We start from the raw sequence: 14,582 nt of genomic DNA on the forward strand, positions 1-14,582 counted from the left end.
GTGGAGACTCTACTTTTGTTCTTTTTTGTGTTGTTGTTTCCTTTAACTTAAGTAATAGTCCTTCCTCCTGAAATACTCCAAGATGGTGGAGAGGAGAAAAAGAGGGTATGGTAAGGAAGGAAGGACAGAACAATTGAAAAGGGAGAGGAGGATGAAGGGATAATTAGGGAGAGGAAAGATGTATGTTACAGGACATGATACAGAGTGATAGGAAGAGGGAAGTAATGGAAGGGCACGAAGGATCACAAGAAGAGGAGAAAATATGGAAAAATGATGTTGCATATTTCAGGAGTGAATTTCCTGCATTACAGTACCTCTACTAGGTGATTGAGAAGAACATGCAGTGGAGAAGAAATACAGCAGGTCACTGCACTCAGGTATGTATACTACATTTGACCTAGTGGATGAGGTCAGACTCTTCTGTCTAATTAGATTGGTGGGTTTGTAAAGAAAAAATGTCTGGCCCTTGTTATTTTAAAGAGTCTTTGTCAGATCTTTTCTAAGACTTCATGGGAATAAATATATGCATAATGTAAATATAATGTAAAATTTTAGAATGGCCATTGAACAAAGCACTTTTCATTTGCCAGTGTGGGCCCAATCCTGAAGTCCACACTCCATCAATCCTTCCATTGGTTTCAATGAAAGTTTTGACTGAGAAAAGATTGCCGGATGGTGCCCCAGAAATGTATTTTTTTATTCTGGTGACAATCACTACGCAGCACATCTAGTGAATGTTGCACAAGAAATCTTACCTGCTGTGGCTCAACTTGCATTTCTGCCAAGGCTGATTGGAAAAACATTTTTGCCGGCTTTCCCACCACCTCAGCTTGAACATCACAAGCATACTAAGAAAAAGGACAGAAATAATATTGTATAGATTAGAAAAGGATTTGTTCAACTTCACATTCTCTGTAGATTGTATGAAAGAGGATGTGATTACTGACTGATTCCTTTCAATAACGTATGGATTAGTAGATGAAGGTAACAGAGGATTTGGATAATAGGAGATTGTTCTCTGTTAGGAGAAAAAGCCTTCTTGAAATGTCTAGAATTAATAACTGGGCACATTTTCCAACAGGAAAGTAGTCTTCTAATTCTAATCTTGCTCACACTGGAGTCACAAAAATTCATTGTTACAGCAATGATGTGCTTTGCTGACAAACGTTTGTTCAGGAATTGTGGGTGAATTTCAAGGATATGGAGGTTTTGTGAACCATATAGCCCATTTTTAAGGTTGAAAGCCTTATTTAGCTGTAGTTATATACCCATGTATAATAAATAAGGCGTTCCTAGCTAACAGGAAGCCTGCACTGTTTATTATGGGCAGGCTACCCTCCCCAAAAGCTACATTGGCAAAAATGAGTTCATTGCATTCGCATTGTATATACATATGCTCTTTATTTTTCCATTAGAATGCTTCCCGTCCCTCCCACTTTGCTCCTTTCTCCATAGTTGCTCTGAATTTATTTTTAATCCCTCTCTGAGCCTCAAGGCAGGTCTACACTACCAACTTGCATCAGTGAAGCTGTGCTGCTCTAGCGCTTCTGGTGAAGATGCTCTAAACCAACAGAAGAGAGCTCTCCTGTCAGTGAGAGGCAGTAGTTATATCGGTGGGAGAGCAGCGCTGTCTACACAAGGAGTTAAGTTCGGTATAACTATGTCACTAAGGGGCAGAAGTGAAAGTAAAATACAGCTCTTATTAGTATGGGTCCCCACTCCTTCTCCTTGTCCTCCCTCCTCCTCCAGCCAGGCTGCCCGAGGTGGCTAGGGTCTGCGTTCCCTCGACCCCCACACTCAGCAGGGGCTGCAGGGGCTCCCCTGTAGCTTGTAGCAGGGAGCACGGGGAGTGGCTGAGGGAGAAGCCTCCCCAGGTAGCCTGCTGCCTGCATAAGAACAGTTTAAATCTAGCTGTTCACCCCCTGGTGGGGAGTAGGGGCTATTTCTGGCATCCTTGTTAATTTCATTCAAGGTTGGGGGAAATATACAAGATACTTAGAGAAAGTTTTGTCAATTTCATCCTCGCACTCTGTGGGACAGACACACCAAAAAGAGATCTGTGCCCCTATGTCCTAAGGACATTTCAGGTGCTTAATTCAATATATAAAGTGGGTGGAAAGAAAACTACTATTTCTTTCAAAGAAGGCACAATAATTTCCCTGAATATCCAGTTTTCCTCTCCAATCCCTTTGTGGTTTTGTCTATCAGGCTATTTGCTTTCCCTGTGAATCTTTAGTTGTTTTACCAAAATTGCTTTGCCCAAAATAAACCCCGATTGGCGGAACACATCTTCCCACCATGTTCTCTATGTGCTTTTTTTTTTTTTTTCTAAACAGTAACATTTCAAAGAGGATCTGCAAGCAGATTGGACATCACAACCATGATCCTCTGCTGGGGAGGGAATGGGATAGATTTGAACTTGGAAATGGTTCCTGATTTTGATTGTCTTTTTTGTGTATTATATTATTGAAGATTGCCTCATCCAGGGGGCAGAAAAGAACTGCCCCGGCTTTGGTCACACACACACACACACCCAACAACCATGAGTGAAATTAACAAGGATGCCAGAAATAGCCCCGAATCCCATGATTCAGAGGCAGAGTGAACAGCTACATTTAAACTGTTCTTATGCAGGCAGCAGGCTACCTGGGGAGGCTTCTCCCTCAGCCAGTCCCCCTGCTCCCTGCTACAAGCTAGAGGGGAGCCCCTACTGAGTGCGGGGTTCGGGGAAACGCGGAGCCTAGCCGCGTCGGGCAGCCTGGCTGGAGAAGATGGAGAGAAACAACAAACGAATGTGACAATGAGTTTTCCCTTTCCAAGCTTTTATTAGCTTCGAGTTTGAACTTTTTCTTATGCAGCCTAAAGAGGTGAAAGTAAGCCAGCACTGAACGCTCCACTTATTTGCCGGTATACTACAGCACCTTTTTTTACCGGTACTCTGTACCGGCTTACTTTCACCTCTGCTAAGGGGTGTAGATATTTTCAAACTCCTGAGCAATGTAGTTACACCAAAGAAAGTGTGTAATGTAAACCTGGCCTCAGTAAATGGGACATAATAATTCTTCCCTTCACTCATCTTCAGCCTGACTTATGTAATAGGCCCCATTCCTACTATGACTTCAGCACACGCATAGTTTCATGCATGAGTCATCTAATTATAATCAATGGCATTACTCATATGCTGAATCAGAGCCTTAGCCTGTAAGCTCTTACGAAAAAGGAGTGTCTTACCATGTGTATTCTTAGTTCAAAGCCTTGCATAAAGGGGCACCAATCCTGGTTGGGATATCTAGCCTCTGTAACAGTAGTTTTCTCTGCCCCATTCTTCACTGAATTTTTTCATTGTATTTTTCCTCTTTGACTCCTTTTTCCACTGTCTCTCCGTCCCATACAGGACCCCAACAATATTAAAGTTCAAGCTGAAACTTTTGAATACATAAGGATGGAGTCAGAGCCAAGCAGAATGAGTTCACCCATTCACATGCGCAGCAATGTAGTTGATTTATAGTCATTTATGAGCAAAAAGAATTACAGAAGATAGAAATATGTGCTATCAGTTATTTTGAGCAAGGTGCACAGAGCAGGTAAACATAATGCAAGCTATAAAATACCTCTAATGCCTTCATATACACTCCAACATCAAGTTTCAGACCATCGGTTTCTTTATAATAGCGCCTGGAAATGGAAGTGATAAAGATGTTGGCAACTGAACATAAAAAACTATAGTCTATTAATTCTGTGCCTATACAAATGTGTGTATGGCTGGGACTAGAAGATAAGTAATTAGGAATTCTGGAGCCTTAATTTACATTGAATTGTACTATGCAGTCTGTCCGCTACTCAACGGTGCACTGCTAATGGGGAGACCTAACCAGATCCCAAGACCAAATTCAGACCTGCATATGTCACACAATTCCACTGACTCCAATGAAGTTCAACCATCCTATGCCAGGGTTGAATTTGGCCCCATGCTTCTACTTAAAGTGGTTCCCACTGCTGTGTATTAGTGTTTCTCACAAAGGATGACAGCTGTGTTACTACTCCCTAATTGCTAATCGCTAACCCATTGCTCTCACATGAAGAAAACAGGGACATTAGTTCTGGGGTAACCTGGCCAAGGGCGCTCTTGGTTCAAAACAACACAACCAGTTTAAGAGCGCCTCTCTTTTCTTTGTTTTTCTTAGAACTTAATCTCTTTATGAACAGATGAACTGCCAAATTGTTAGCATTGACTTCAACGGAGTTGCAATTGCTTATATCAGGCCCAACATAATTCTCTGATTCTAGCTGGCTACAGTTTTTAAGACATAAGGTTTACACCTCCTCCCAATGAAATCAATCAGTTTTGCCATTAACTTTGGCAAGTGCTGCACAGTATTGGGACTATATTGTACAAGGCACAGGATATGCCACTTACACACAAACAATACATGGAGAAAGATTGCATAATATATTAATGACTACATTTTTTTCATGCATCCGTTAACAAATGTTAAAACATTAGTTTGCTGTTATTATTTATGCTGTGGTAGCAGGCAATGGCCTCAAACAGATTCAGAGCCCAATAGTGGTAGTCATGGTACAAACACATACACTTTTGCCATGTGTTTCCTGCAAAGTTTAAATGAATATTGCAGGGAGATGCTAGTGGGGAATCTTGCTGATTCACTGCAGCAGGTGTAGTCTGTTAACTCCACCCTGGATAGAAGGGAATTGCATGTAGATTTTTCTCTTGAGTGGTCCTGTGAACAAAGGGTTGGAGCTGAGAAGTTCTAAGATGGAAGTTGAGAAGCAATCTGGAGAGAAGGCTTACACTGGCATTTATGGCCAAGGTCTTCAAAGTTGTTTTGGGTGCCCAACTTGAGATGTTTGAAAGGGACCTCATTTTCAAAAATTGCAGAGCACCTATCCTCTGAATCAGCTGCCTCAAGCTGAGCACCCAAAATCACTAGTGGCTCTGAAAATCTTGGTGCCTGTCTAAGTGTTATACTGAGATATCTTTTTTAATAAAGCCATGCTCACACACACACACACAATCTTCCATTGTGTGTGTTGACTGTTTTGGGACAAGGGGAGCACCGTCTGTTCCAGCACCTAGGACACAATACTTTGGGCTACATTTGGCAACCTGTTTTATGTGGGCTGGAAAAGTCCTACTCGGGAGGTGAAACTTTTCAAAAAGCTGATTTAGTCATAGTTATTTTTGAGTTTTTAAAGAGCAGGTTATTAATGCTAAACCAAAATAGAGCTAAATACCAGTGGCCCTGAAGGAGCTATTCTTGTCTGTTGTGCAACGTAGGGTTGTTTTTTTTAAAATGTTCATTCTTGGCCCCAGAAGCTGTAGTGACAACTTCTTATCTCAAGGGCTCAATAGACCATAATGGAAATGGAAAAATCTTCTTAGTTTGTGGATTATTGACCTGTGGGAGTACAGATTCATGGCTGCCCAGGAGCAGCTAAATCCACTGTGCTGATACCCCTTGACACATTTTCTCTGCGGATTCTTCAATATGGGTGAAAAGTCCCTACAACTTTTCACTTAGAAGAATAAAGATAAAGATTGAGAACTAGCAATGTCATCACTTTTATACATCAACTAACCAGCTGATTGCAAATAACACTGTCCTTCCAAATATAAAACAGAATCACCCTGTGTTATAGATCTGCAACATGAAAGTGATAAAGCCTTTGAATTCCATGTGTATTTATTTATTTGGGTTGCTTTAAATTAAAAACAGGCTGACCAATTTTTTTATTAAAGTTTTCTTTTAAAAAATATCCTATATTCAAATTCTGTGAGCTCAAATTTCATCTGGAGCCTATTTTTTATGACCAAGCACATGGACACTGCAGACAGAGGTGCTATAGAAATTGCTGAGCTAGATAGCCTGCTAGATGGGTTTCCAGACCCTGAAAACAGAGGTTGTATGAGAGACAGTGGCACAAATGATGTCAAGAATAGGGTCAGCGATCTAAAGTGCCACGTAAAAAGCATCAGCGAACTGCCCTTACTATTCACGTATGGAATTAGAGTAATTAAAAAAAACCCAGAACACCTTGAAGCAACTCGACTGATTTCTTCTAAAGTTTTGGTTTGCTCTCTAGAAAGCAAGAGTGTCAGAGTCACTGATGCAGAATGCCCTCCTCCTGAAAATGGAGTGATTTACATTTAGCATCTGTTTTGGACCGAGAGTGGGAATTGGCTTTGTAATTTCTTCTGTCATGCCACTGTCAGAAAATTAAGCTGTTTACGCTAGACTATAGAAGGTTAATGGCTGTTCTAGCAAAGGTCAAGTGGCCATTTTAAAGAGAGGCTGTGCTGAATAATCGAAAATGGCAGAAGGATAAAGCATAAAATCTTATCTGACTGCTCATCGTACATTTTTTTCAGTCATTTTGTCTGCAGCCTGATCAGGAAAACTTTAAAGATCTGTGCTAATGCGAATTACCATTGTAATAAGAAAATATAAACGTACTAAATAATCTTAAAAGCTTTGGCGTAACTTGACCATGCTTAGGGCAAAATTAAACACTGTTATTTGCTTTGTCTTGGTATAAACGCTGGCAGCTCATACTTAGTCATGATGGCATGCAATTTGCCTGTCCTGTAAAAAAGAAAAATTAAATCACGTGCAATGTAAAAACAAGTAAAGGCTTTTAAAAATAACTTGTGAGCTAATTCTTTTTTAAGTGTGGTCATTTGATTTGTTTTCTTGGATCATGAAGTGCATTTTGGATTTTTTTTTCCCTACTCTGCAGGGTCTGGAACTTTGTTATTTTCAAGATAAAATTATATGTAATTCATGTTCAGATTTTGACAGTATTAAATACAGCAGCTTTTAAAAAGTGGGAAAGCCAAAATACAATTTCATTATCTTTTTTGTGACAATTAAATCACAATGTAACATTTATCTCCTCTTCTGGGACAGTTCTCCATCCCATTAAAACCAATAGCAAAACTGCCACTGATTTCATTCGGAGCAGGCCTGGGCTCTATCCTCAGCTTGTGTAAACTGTAATAGGCCTGAGGCTCTCCCACTGTTACTATATTGGTTGAATTATTGGTTGCCACCTAGTTCTCTTTCAATTTTAAGCACACAGACAGTGAGTGTGATTTCTGAATCATGCGGGTACAAACTGGGAGTAACTTCATCAATAGAGTTACACAGGTGCATAACATATGTAAGATTAGCATAAGAATTGGAATCAATCACATAATTTATAGCAGGGTGCTCAAACTGCTCAGAACTCAAGGGTACACTGGTAATTTGCAGGGTGCAGATTACTAATCTCTTTGGATATCAATTGAGTCAGATTTTACAGCCATTCTGTTAGAGAAGTGTTTTCTCCCCCATGCCTTACAGTCTTCAGCTTAACTTCCAGTTAACTAACTTTTAAACACACTGTTTTCTTTGCAGTAACATGCCACTGGCAGGGCCGTCCCTGGGGGGGCGTGCAGGGCCTGGGGTGGAAGTGATGGATTCGTTTCTTCTGGGGCTGACCGTGCTGGCCAATCACACCAGCCCACAGGGCCCCTCAAAGCGCAGGGCCTGGAGCGGTCGTCCCGATTCATCCTACCCAAGGGACAGCTCTGGCCACTGGACTTTTCATCTCCATCACTTGGTTCAGAATATATGTCCACCTTTATACAGCTTTCGCAACATTAATGTATGTCTGTTTGTGTCCCAAATTTGCATAGGCCCTGAAACTGCCCCACACTCTAAAGGGGTGCATATATATAAAATCTTTGTTCGTGATTCAGTATCAGTCATAACACCAGGACAGTACTAAAAATAGTACCTGGTAGTTGAATGCTACTACTTGGCCAAGCCGAAGAGGACAAGAGGCGCAGGTGGAAGGACAGACTGTTCTCCAGTCATGGTCAACAGCCTCCTGCTGAGCCTGAAAACATCTGCCCTCATTGTAATAGAACTTGTGGTTCAAGGACTGGCCTTATTAGCCACCTGAGGACCCATAACTCCCATGGAAGATGATCATACTTGGTAACAAGTGATCGCCCATCATCATCACCACCACTACTTGGCCAACAAAAGGCCTATCAACCCACATGACAAAATGAGGTATCATCATCAAGATTTTTAAGCTCTAATTTTGCTGACACTATTTTTCACATTCTGGCAATCTCAGGAGAGAAGCCAAGGATTAAAGGGATATGAAGACTAAACTAACCTCTTATTCCTAGAATTGGTCCCTCAAGGACACTTCCCATGCTTAACCTGTCCTGCGCCCCCTGTGCTGTTGATTCTATACCCATCACAAGCACACTGCTGAGTCAGAAATAATTTTTTTTAATTATCTTGGTAATAGTCTTTAATTATACTTACATTGCTATACTGTTGTTCATTATTTAGGTGCCATACATCACTTCCAATGTAAAAGGCAAGACTCATTATGATTCCTTCCAAGTGTTCTCTTAGACTCTAAGATCTTTAGTTCCCTCTGTGAAGTGTGTGTTGCTCCTTCTTACTCTGTTACAGCACAGCAACTTAAACCCATGCTAAACTTTAAATATGGGCTTCAGTGATTAGCTGGAACTGGGCCTCTGAGAATAGCTCCTTCTGTATAAGCTGAAAGCTGTGCTTATAACAAACACTTGCCATGCTGTGGAACCTGTGCCATACCAATGAGCCTCCTCTAGACCAAGAGCATTACTGAAGAGTCAATCTATATTAATAGGCAAATATTGTTTAGCCTCCAACCGCCAACAGCCAATGACTTTCAAGCTACTGTACTGAAACCAACTTCTCATTTACATGGTTCTCATAGCTCATGGTAGAGCCCCAGCATCAAAGCCATTCTTTAGGAATGCTGCAGAGGGGGAGACTGGTATTACCTAATCAATTGGGAGGGCTATGGTCCTGAAGAACGCTCCTTGGAACTTGCTGCCCATGGCCTTGCCCCTGACCTGGTAAAAAAGGTTTCATCAAGACCATCTGGATAAACCGGACCTGTTGCCCCAAAGAGGAGGATTAATGTACAGATCCATAGACTAGAACCTGGGTCTGCAGAGCCTAGGATAGCGGATGCTCCCACAGTGCCACCAGGGAGTAGGTGTAGAGTAGGTGCCACAGGAAATACTACCCAAGGGAGCCAAAGTGACGGTACCCTGTGGCCCTCTGATTGGCCAAGTGCCATATTTAACCCTAGGGATTGCCCCAAGCAGTTGCCTGGGCAACCGCATAGATTTTGGCCTGCTGCGACTGCAGACTTTGCCTTGTCTCCTGATCTCTGGTCTCCAATCCCAGCCTGACTCTGACCCTTGCCTCCTGACTCCAGCCTGGTACTATGTCTAACCTCCGGTATCTGATCCTGACTCTTGCTTACTGAACTTGGCTCTTGCGATTCCTCCAACTTCTGCTCAACAACTACTATCCCTGATGTGTAGCCCCAGCCCAGCTGTGACCTCTAGGCCAGACCATCTATGCTTCGGTCCCATACACATGTGAATTGTGTGGCTACATCCCCCAGTTGGCTTTGAAAATCTCTGTCACTGAGTCAGCAGAAGAGAGCAATGGGATTCATGAGGTCTGGCGACAGGTATGTACAAACAGACTGGGAACGCTAGCAAAATATACAGCCCTAGGTGTACTAACTAACAGTGCTTAACTCACCCTCTTCCCAGAGATATGAGAATAGGATTCTCCAGTCCAATCAGAACTCTGAAAGCTTCATTGAGATTTTTGTAGGAGAAATTGTCTGCTGCATCTCCAATTACCACACAGTTTGGGTTTGCTTTATCAAGCTGATCAAATTCAGGGACCAGATCTAAAGAGAAAAAAATAACCCAAAATAAAACACAAATCCCACATCTTGTAAGAAACAATTGGAATTGCTGGTTTTCTTCTAGTTTTGTCCCTCTCGTCCATTCATTGCCTGACAGGCAAAACTATGAATGCCAAGTTAATATCTACATGTCAGTCCCCTTTTAGTTTCGAGTAGCAGTGGATTCTGAACACGTGCACCTTCCCTCCACAACATGGCATGGAAAGGAAGGGGAGGAAAAGGAGACATGGGGAGAAGGTTAGCAAAATATCATACTGTATTTCTTGACTATGATACAATAAGGGAACCCAGAGAAAACATCAATATTACCAAGAGGTTCAAGGCAAAAAAACACCCTTCCTGTACCTCAACAGTGGTTTCCCATCTGCAAGGTCTCAGTTTCTGGGCTCCAATTATGTATTTATTTCTAGAACTGAAGTACTGTAGATCCACAAAATGTAACAAAATACAGGCATTTTGGTTTTTTGAGACAGGGATGCATGAATAGGAGATGGCAGGCATGCACCAGTTGTTTAGAATGACTCGGACACAGAGCTGAAGATCAGCATTTTAGTTATATTTTGGAAAGGAGTTTGGATCAATAACAAAACACAGCACATCTCTGCATTCCCCAAAATGACACCTTCCAAATGTCAAGATAAACTGACCTAACAGCCTAATAACCTTACTGGTGTCCTTTTTCCTTCCCTGGGATTTCCACTTCATCCTGTAATTTCCCTGAGGAACTTTCCATGTCTTCCCTTCCTTAAATACTACTTACCATCTGGCTTGAGGACTCTGGACCTCATCCAAAGCCCATGATGTCAACAGAAATACTCTCATTGACTTCACTAGGCTTTGAATCAAACCCTACGTCTTACTGAGAAAGACTAGAGAGGTTCAGTTTCCCTAGGAACCTGTTTATAACTCTCCTTAATTGACTAGAAGGTTGCTATTGAATGAAATGAGATGTTCTTTGTCCCATCAGACCCCTTCTTCTCCACAATCAAGGATGTGAGGCTGGAAATCAAGGCTAGATCTCCCACAACAGGCCCTGAGAGTGTCCTTTTCGGAGACCATGAGAATATGGTAACCCATTGTCCTCTTTCTAAGGGAAGGCAGCATGATTGCATGGTTAGAGCACACAAGAACATAAGAATGGCCATACTGGGTCAGACCAAAGGTCCATCCAGCCCAATATCCTGTCTATCGACGGTGGCCAACACCAGGTGCCCCAGAGGGAGTGAACCTAACAGGTAATGATCAAGTGATCTCTCTCCTGCCATCCATCTCCACTCTCTGACAAACAGAGGCTAGGGACACCATTCCTTACCCATCCTGGCTAATAGCCATTAATGGACTTCACCTCCATGAATTTATCTAGTTCTCTTTTAAACCCTGTTATAGTCCTAGCCTTCACAACCTCCTCAGGCAAGGAGTTCCACAGGTTCAATGTGTGCTGTGTGAAGAAGAACCTCCTTTTATTTGTTTTAAACCTGCAGCCCATTAATTTCAATTGGTGGCCCCTAGTTCTTATATTATGGGAACAAGTAAATAACTTTTCCTTATTCATTTTCTCCACACCACTCATGATTTTATATACATCTATCATATCCCCCCTTAGTCTCCTCTTTTCCAAGCTGAAAAGTCCTAGCCTCTTTAATCTCTCCTCATATGGGACCAGTTCCAAACCCCTAATCATTTTAGTTTGAACCTTTTCTCTGAACCTTTTCTAATGCCAGTATATCTTTTTTGAGATGAGGAGACCACATCTATTCGCAGTATTCAAGATGTGAGCATACCATGGATTTATATAAGGGCAATAAAATATTCTCCATCTTATTTTCTATGCCTTTTTTAATGATTCCTAACATCCTGTTCCCTTCTTTAACTGCCGCTGCACACAGCGTGGACGTCTTCAGAGAACTATCCAGAGCTCAGCAACCAGTTGTGCTGTGGCATCATCAGAGATACTGTTCCTGACAAGCTGGGGTATACAAGCTGTCAGGAACAGTATCCCTGATGATGCCACAGCACAACTGGTTGCTGAGCTCTGTGACTTTATCCTCACGCATGATTATTTCAAATTTGGTGACAATATATACCTCCAGACCAGTGGCACTGCTATGGGCACCCGCATGGCCCCACAATATGCCAACATTTTTATGGCTGACCTGGAACAACGCTTCCTCAGCTCTCGTCCACTCACGCCTCTTCTCTACCTATGCTACACTGATGACATCTTCATCATCTGGACCCATGGGAAGGAGACGCTGGAAGAATTCCACCTCGATTTCAACAGCTTCCACCCCACCATCGACCTCAGCCTGGACCAATCTACATGGGAGGTCCACTTCCTAGACACCATAGTACAAATAAGTGACGGTCATGTTAACAACATTCTATACCGAAACCCCACCAACTGCTATGCCTACCTTCATACCTCCAGCTTCCATCCCAGACACACCACATGATCCATAGTCTACAGCCAAGCGCTGAGGTACAACCGCATTTGCTCCAACCCCTCAGACAGAGACCAACACCTACAAGATTTTCACCAAGCTTTTGCAAAACTACAATACCCGCATGAGGAAATAAGGAAACAAATCAACAGATGTGTACCCAGAAGCCTCCTGCTGCAAGACAAGCCCAAGAAAGAAACCAACAGAACTCCACTAGCCATCACCTACAGTCCTCAGCTAAAACCTCTTCCAACACATCATCAGTGATCTACAACCCATCCTGGACAGCGATCCCTCGCTTTCACAGGCCTTGGGAGGTAGGCCAGTCCTCACCCACAGACAACCCACCAACCTTAAGCATATTCTCACCAGCAACCACACACCGCACCACAGTAATTCTAACTCAGGAACCAATCCATGCAACAAACCTCGATGCCAACTCTGCCCATATATTTACACCAGCAACACCATCACAGGACCTAATCAGGTCACAGGACTCTGTCAATTTTTACAGATCCAGACTAACACGGCTACCCCCCTGATACTCTAATAGATTAGTAAGACATGATTTTCCTTTACAGAAACCATACTGACTTTTGCCCAACAATTTATGTCCTTCTATGTGTCTGACAATTTTATTCTTTACTATTGTTTCAACTAATTTGCCCAGTACTGATGTTAGACTTACTGATCTATAATTCCTAAGATCACCTCTAAAGCCCTTTTTAAATACTGGCATTACATTAGCTATCTTCCAGTCATTGGATACAGAAGCTGATTTAAAGGACAGGTTACAAACCATAGTTAATAGTTCTGCAATTTCACATTTGAGTTATTTCAGAACTCTTGGGTGAATACCAACTGGTCCTGGTGACTTGTTACTGTTAAGTTTATCAATTAATTCCAAAACCTCCTCTAGTGACACTTCAATCTGTGACAATTCCTCAGATTTGTCACCCACAAAGGACGGCTCAGGTTTGGGAATCTCCCTAACATCTTCAGCTGTGAAAACCGAAGCAAAGAATTCATGTAGTTTCTCCGCAATGACTTTATCGTCCTTAAGTGCTCCTTTTGTATCTCGATCATCCAGGGTCCCCACTGGTTGTTTAGCAGGCTTCCTGCTTCTGATGTACTTAAACATTTTATTATTACCTTTTGAGTTTTTGGCTAGCTGTTCTTCAAACTCCTTTTTGACTTTTCTTATTACATTTTTACACTTAATTTGGCAGTGTTTATGCTCCTTTCTATTTACCTCACTAGTGTTTGACTTCCACTTCTTAAAAGATGTCTTTTTATCTCTCACTGCTTCTTTTACATAGTTGTTAAGCCACTGTGGCTGTTTTTTAGTTCTTTTACTGTGTTTTTTAATTTGGGGTATACATTTAAGTTGGGCCTCTATCACGGTGTCTTTGAAAAGTGTTCATGCAGCTTGCAGGGATTTCACTCTAGTCACTGTACCTTTTAATTTCTGTTTAACTAACCTCCTCATTTTTGCATAGTTCCCCTTTCTGAAATTAAATGCAACAGTGTTGGGCTGTTGAGGTGTTCTTCCCACCACAGGAATGTTAAATGTTATTATATTATGGTCACTACTTCCTGTTATAGTTATCTCTTGGACCAGATTCTGTGCTCCACTTAGGACTAAATCGAGAATTGCCTCTCCCCTTGTGGGTTCCTGTACCAGCTGCTCCCCAGTCATTTAAAGTATCGAGAAATTTTGTCTCTGCATTTCATCCTGAGGTGATGTACCCAGTTGATATGGGGATAGTTGAAATCCCCCACTATTATTGAGTTCTTTATTTTGATAGCCTCTCTAATCTCGCTTAGCATTCCATTGTCACTATCACTGTCCTGGTCAGGTGGTTGATAATAAATCCCTGCTGTTATATTCTTATTAGAGCATGGAATTACTATCCATAGAGATTCTATGGAACATGTGGATTCATTTAAGATTTTTACTTCATTTGATTCTACATTTTCTTTTACATATAGTGCCAATCCCTCCCTTCCCCGCCCCCACACACAACCTGTTCTGTCCTTCCAATATATTTTGTACCCGGGAACGATTGTGTCCCATTGATTGTCCTCACTCCACCAGGTTTCTGTGATGCCTATTATATCAATATCCTCCTTTAGCACGAGAAACTCTAGTTCACCCATCTTATTATTTAGACTTCTAGCATTTGTGTACAAGCACTTTAAAAACTTGTAATTGTTTATTTGTCTGCCCTTTTCAGATTCTTTTTTATGTGAATGTTTCCTGTCTGATCTGGCCCATACTTTATCCTCTTCCATCTTCTCCTCCTGACTAAAACCTAGAGAATCTGTGTCAATAGA

At 41.8% G+C, this 14,582-nt stretch overlaps 1 protein-coding gene across 1 annotated transcript in view; it reads right to left on the reverse strand.

Moving 5' to 3' along the window:
* Positions 1-14,582, reverse strand: part of LOC123374183 (phospholysine phosphohistidine inorganic pyrophosphate phosphatase) — a 168,632-nt gene that overhangs the window by 126,003 nt on the left and 28,047 nt on the right. The window contains exons 3-5 of the mRNA XM_045023823.1: positions 9,633-9,786; positions 3,612-3,675; positions 756-848 (exon numbers count right to left, since the gene is read on the reverse strand). Coding sequence (XP_044879758.1) covers positions 756-848; positions 3,612-3,675; positions 9,633-9,786 — 311 coding nt within the window. The remainder of the gene's footprint in view (positions 1-755; positions 849-3,611; positions 3,676-9,632; positions 9,787-14,582) is intronic.

Source organism: Mauremys mutica, chromosome 7 (genome assembly GCF_020497125.1).
Source record: "Mauremys mutica isolate MM-2020 ecotype Southern chromosome 7, ASM2049712v1, whole genome shotgun sequence".
NCBI lineage: Eukaryota > Metazoa > Chordata > Testudines > Geoemydidae > Mauremys > Mauremys mutica.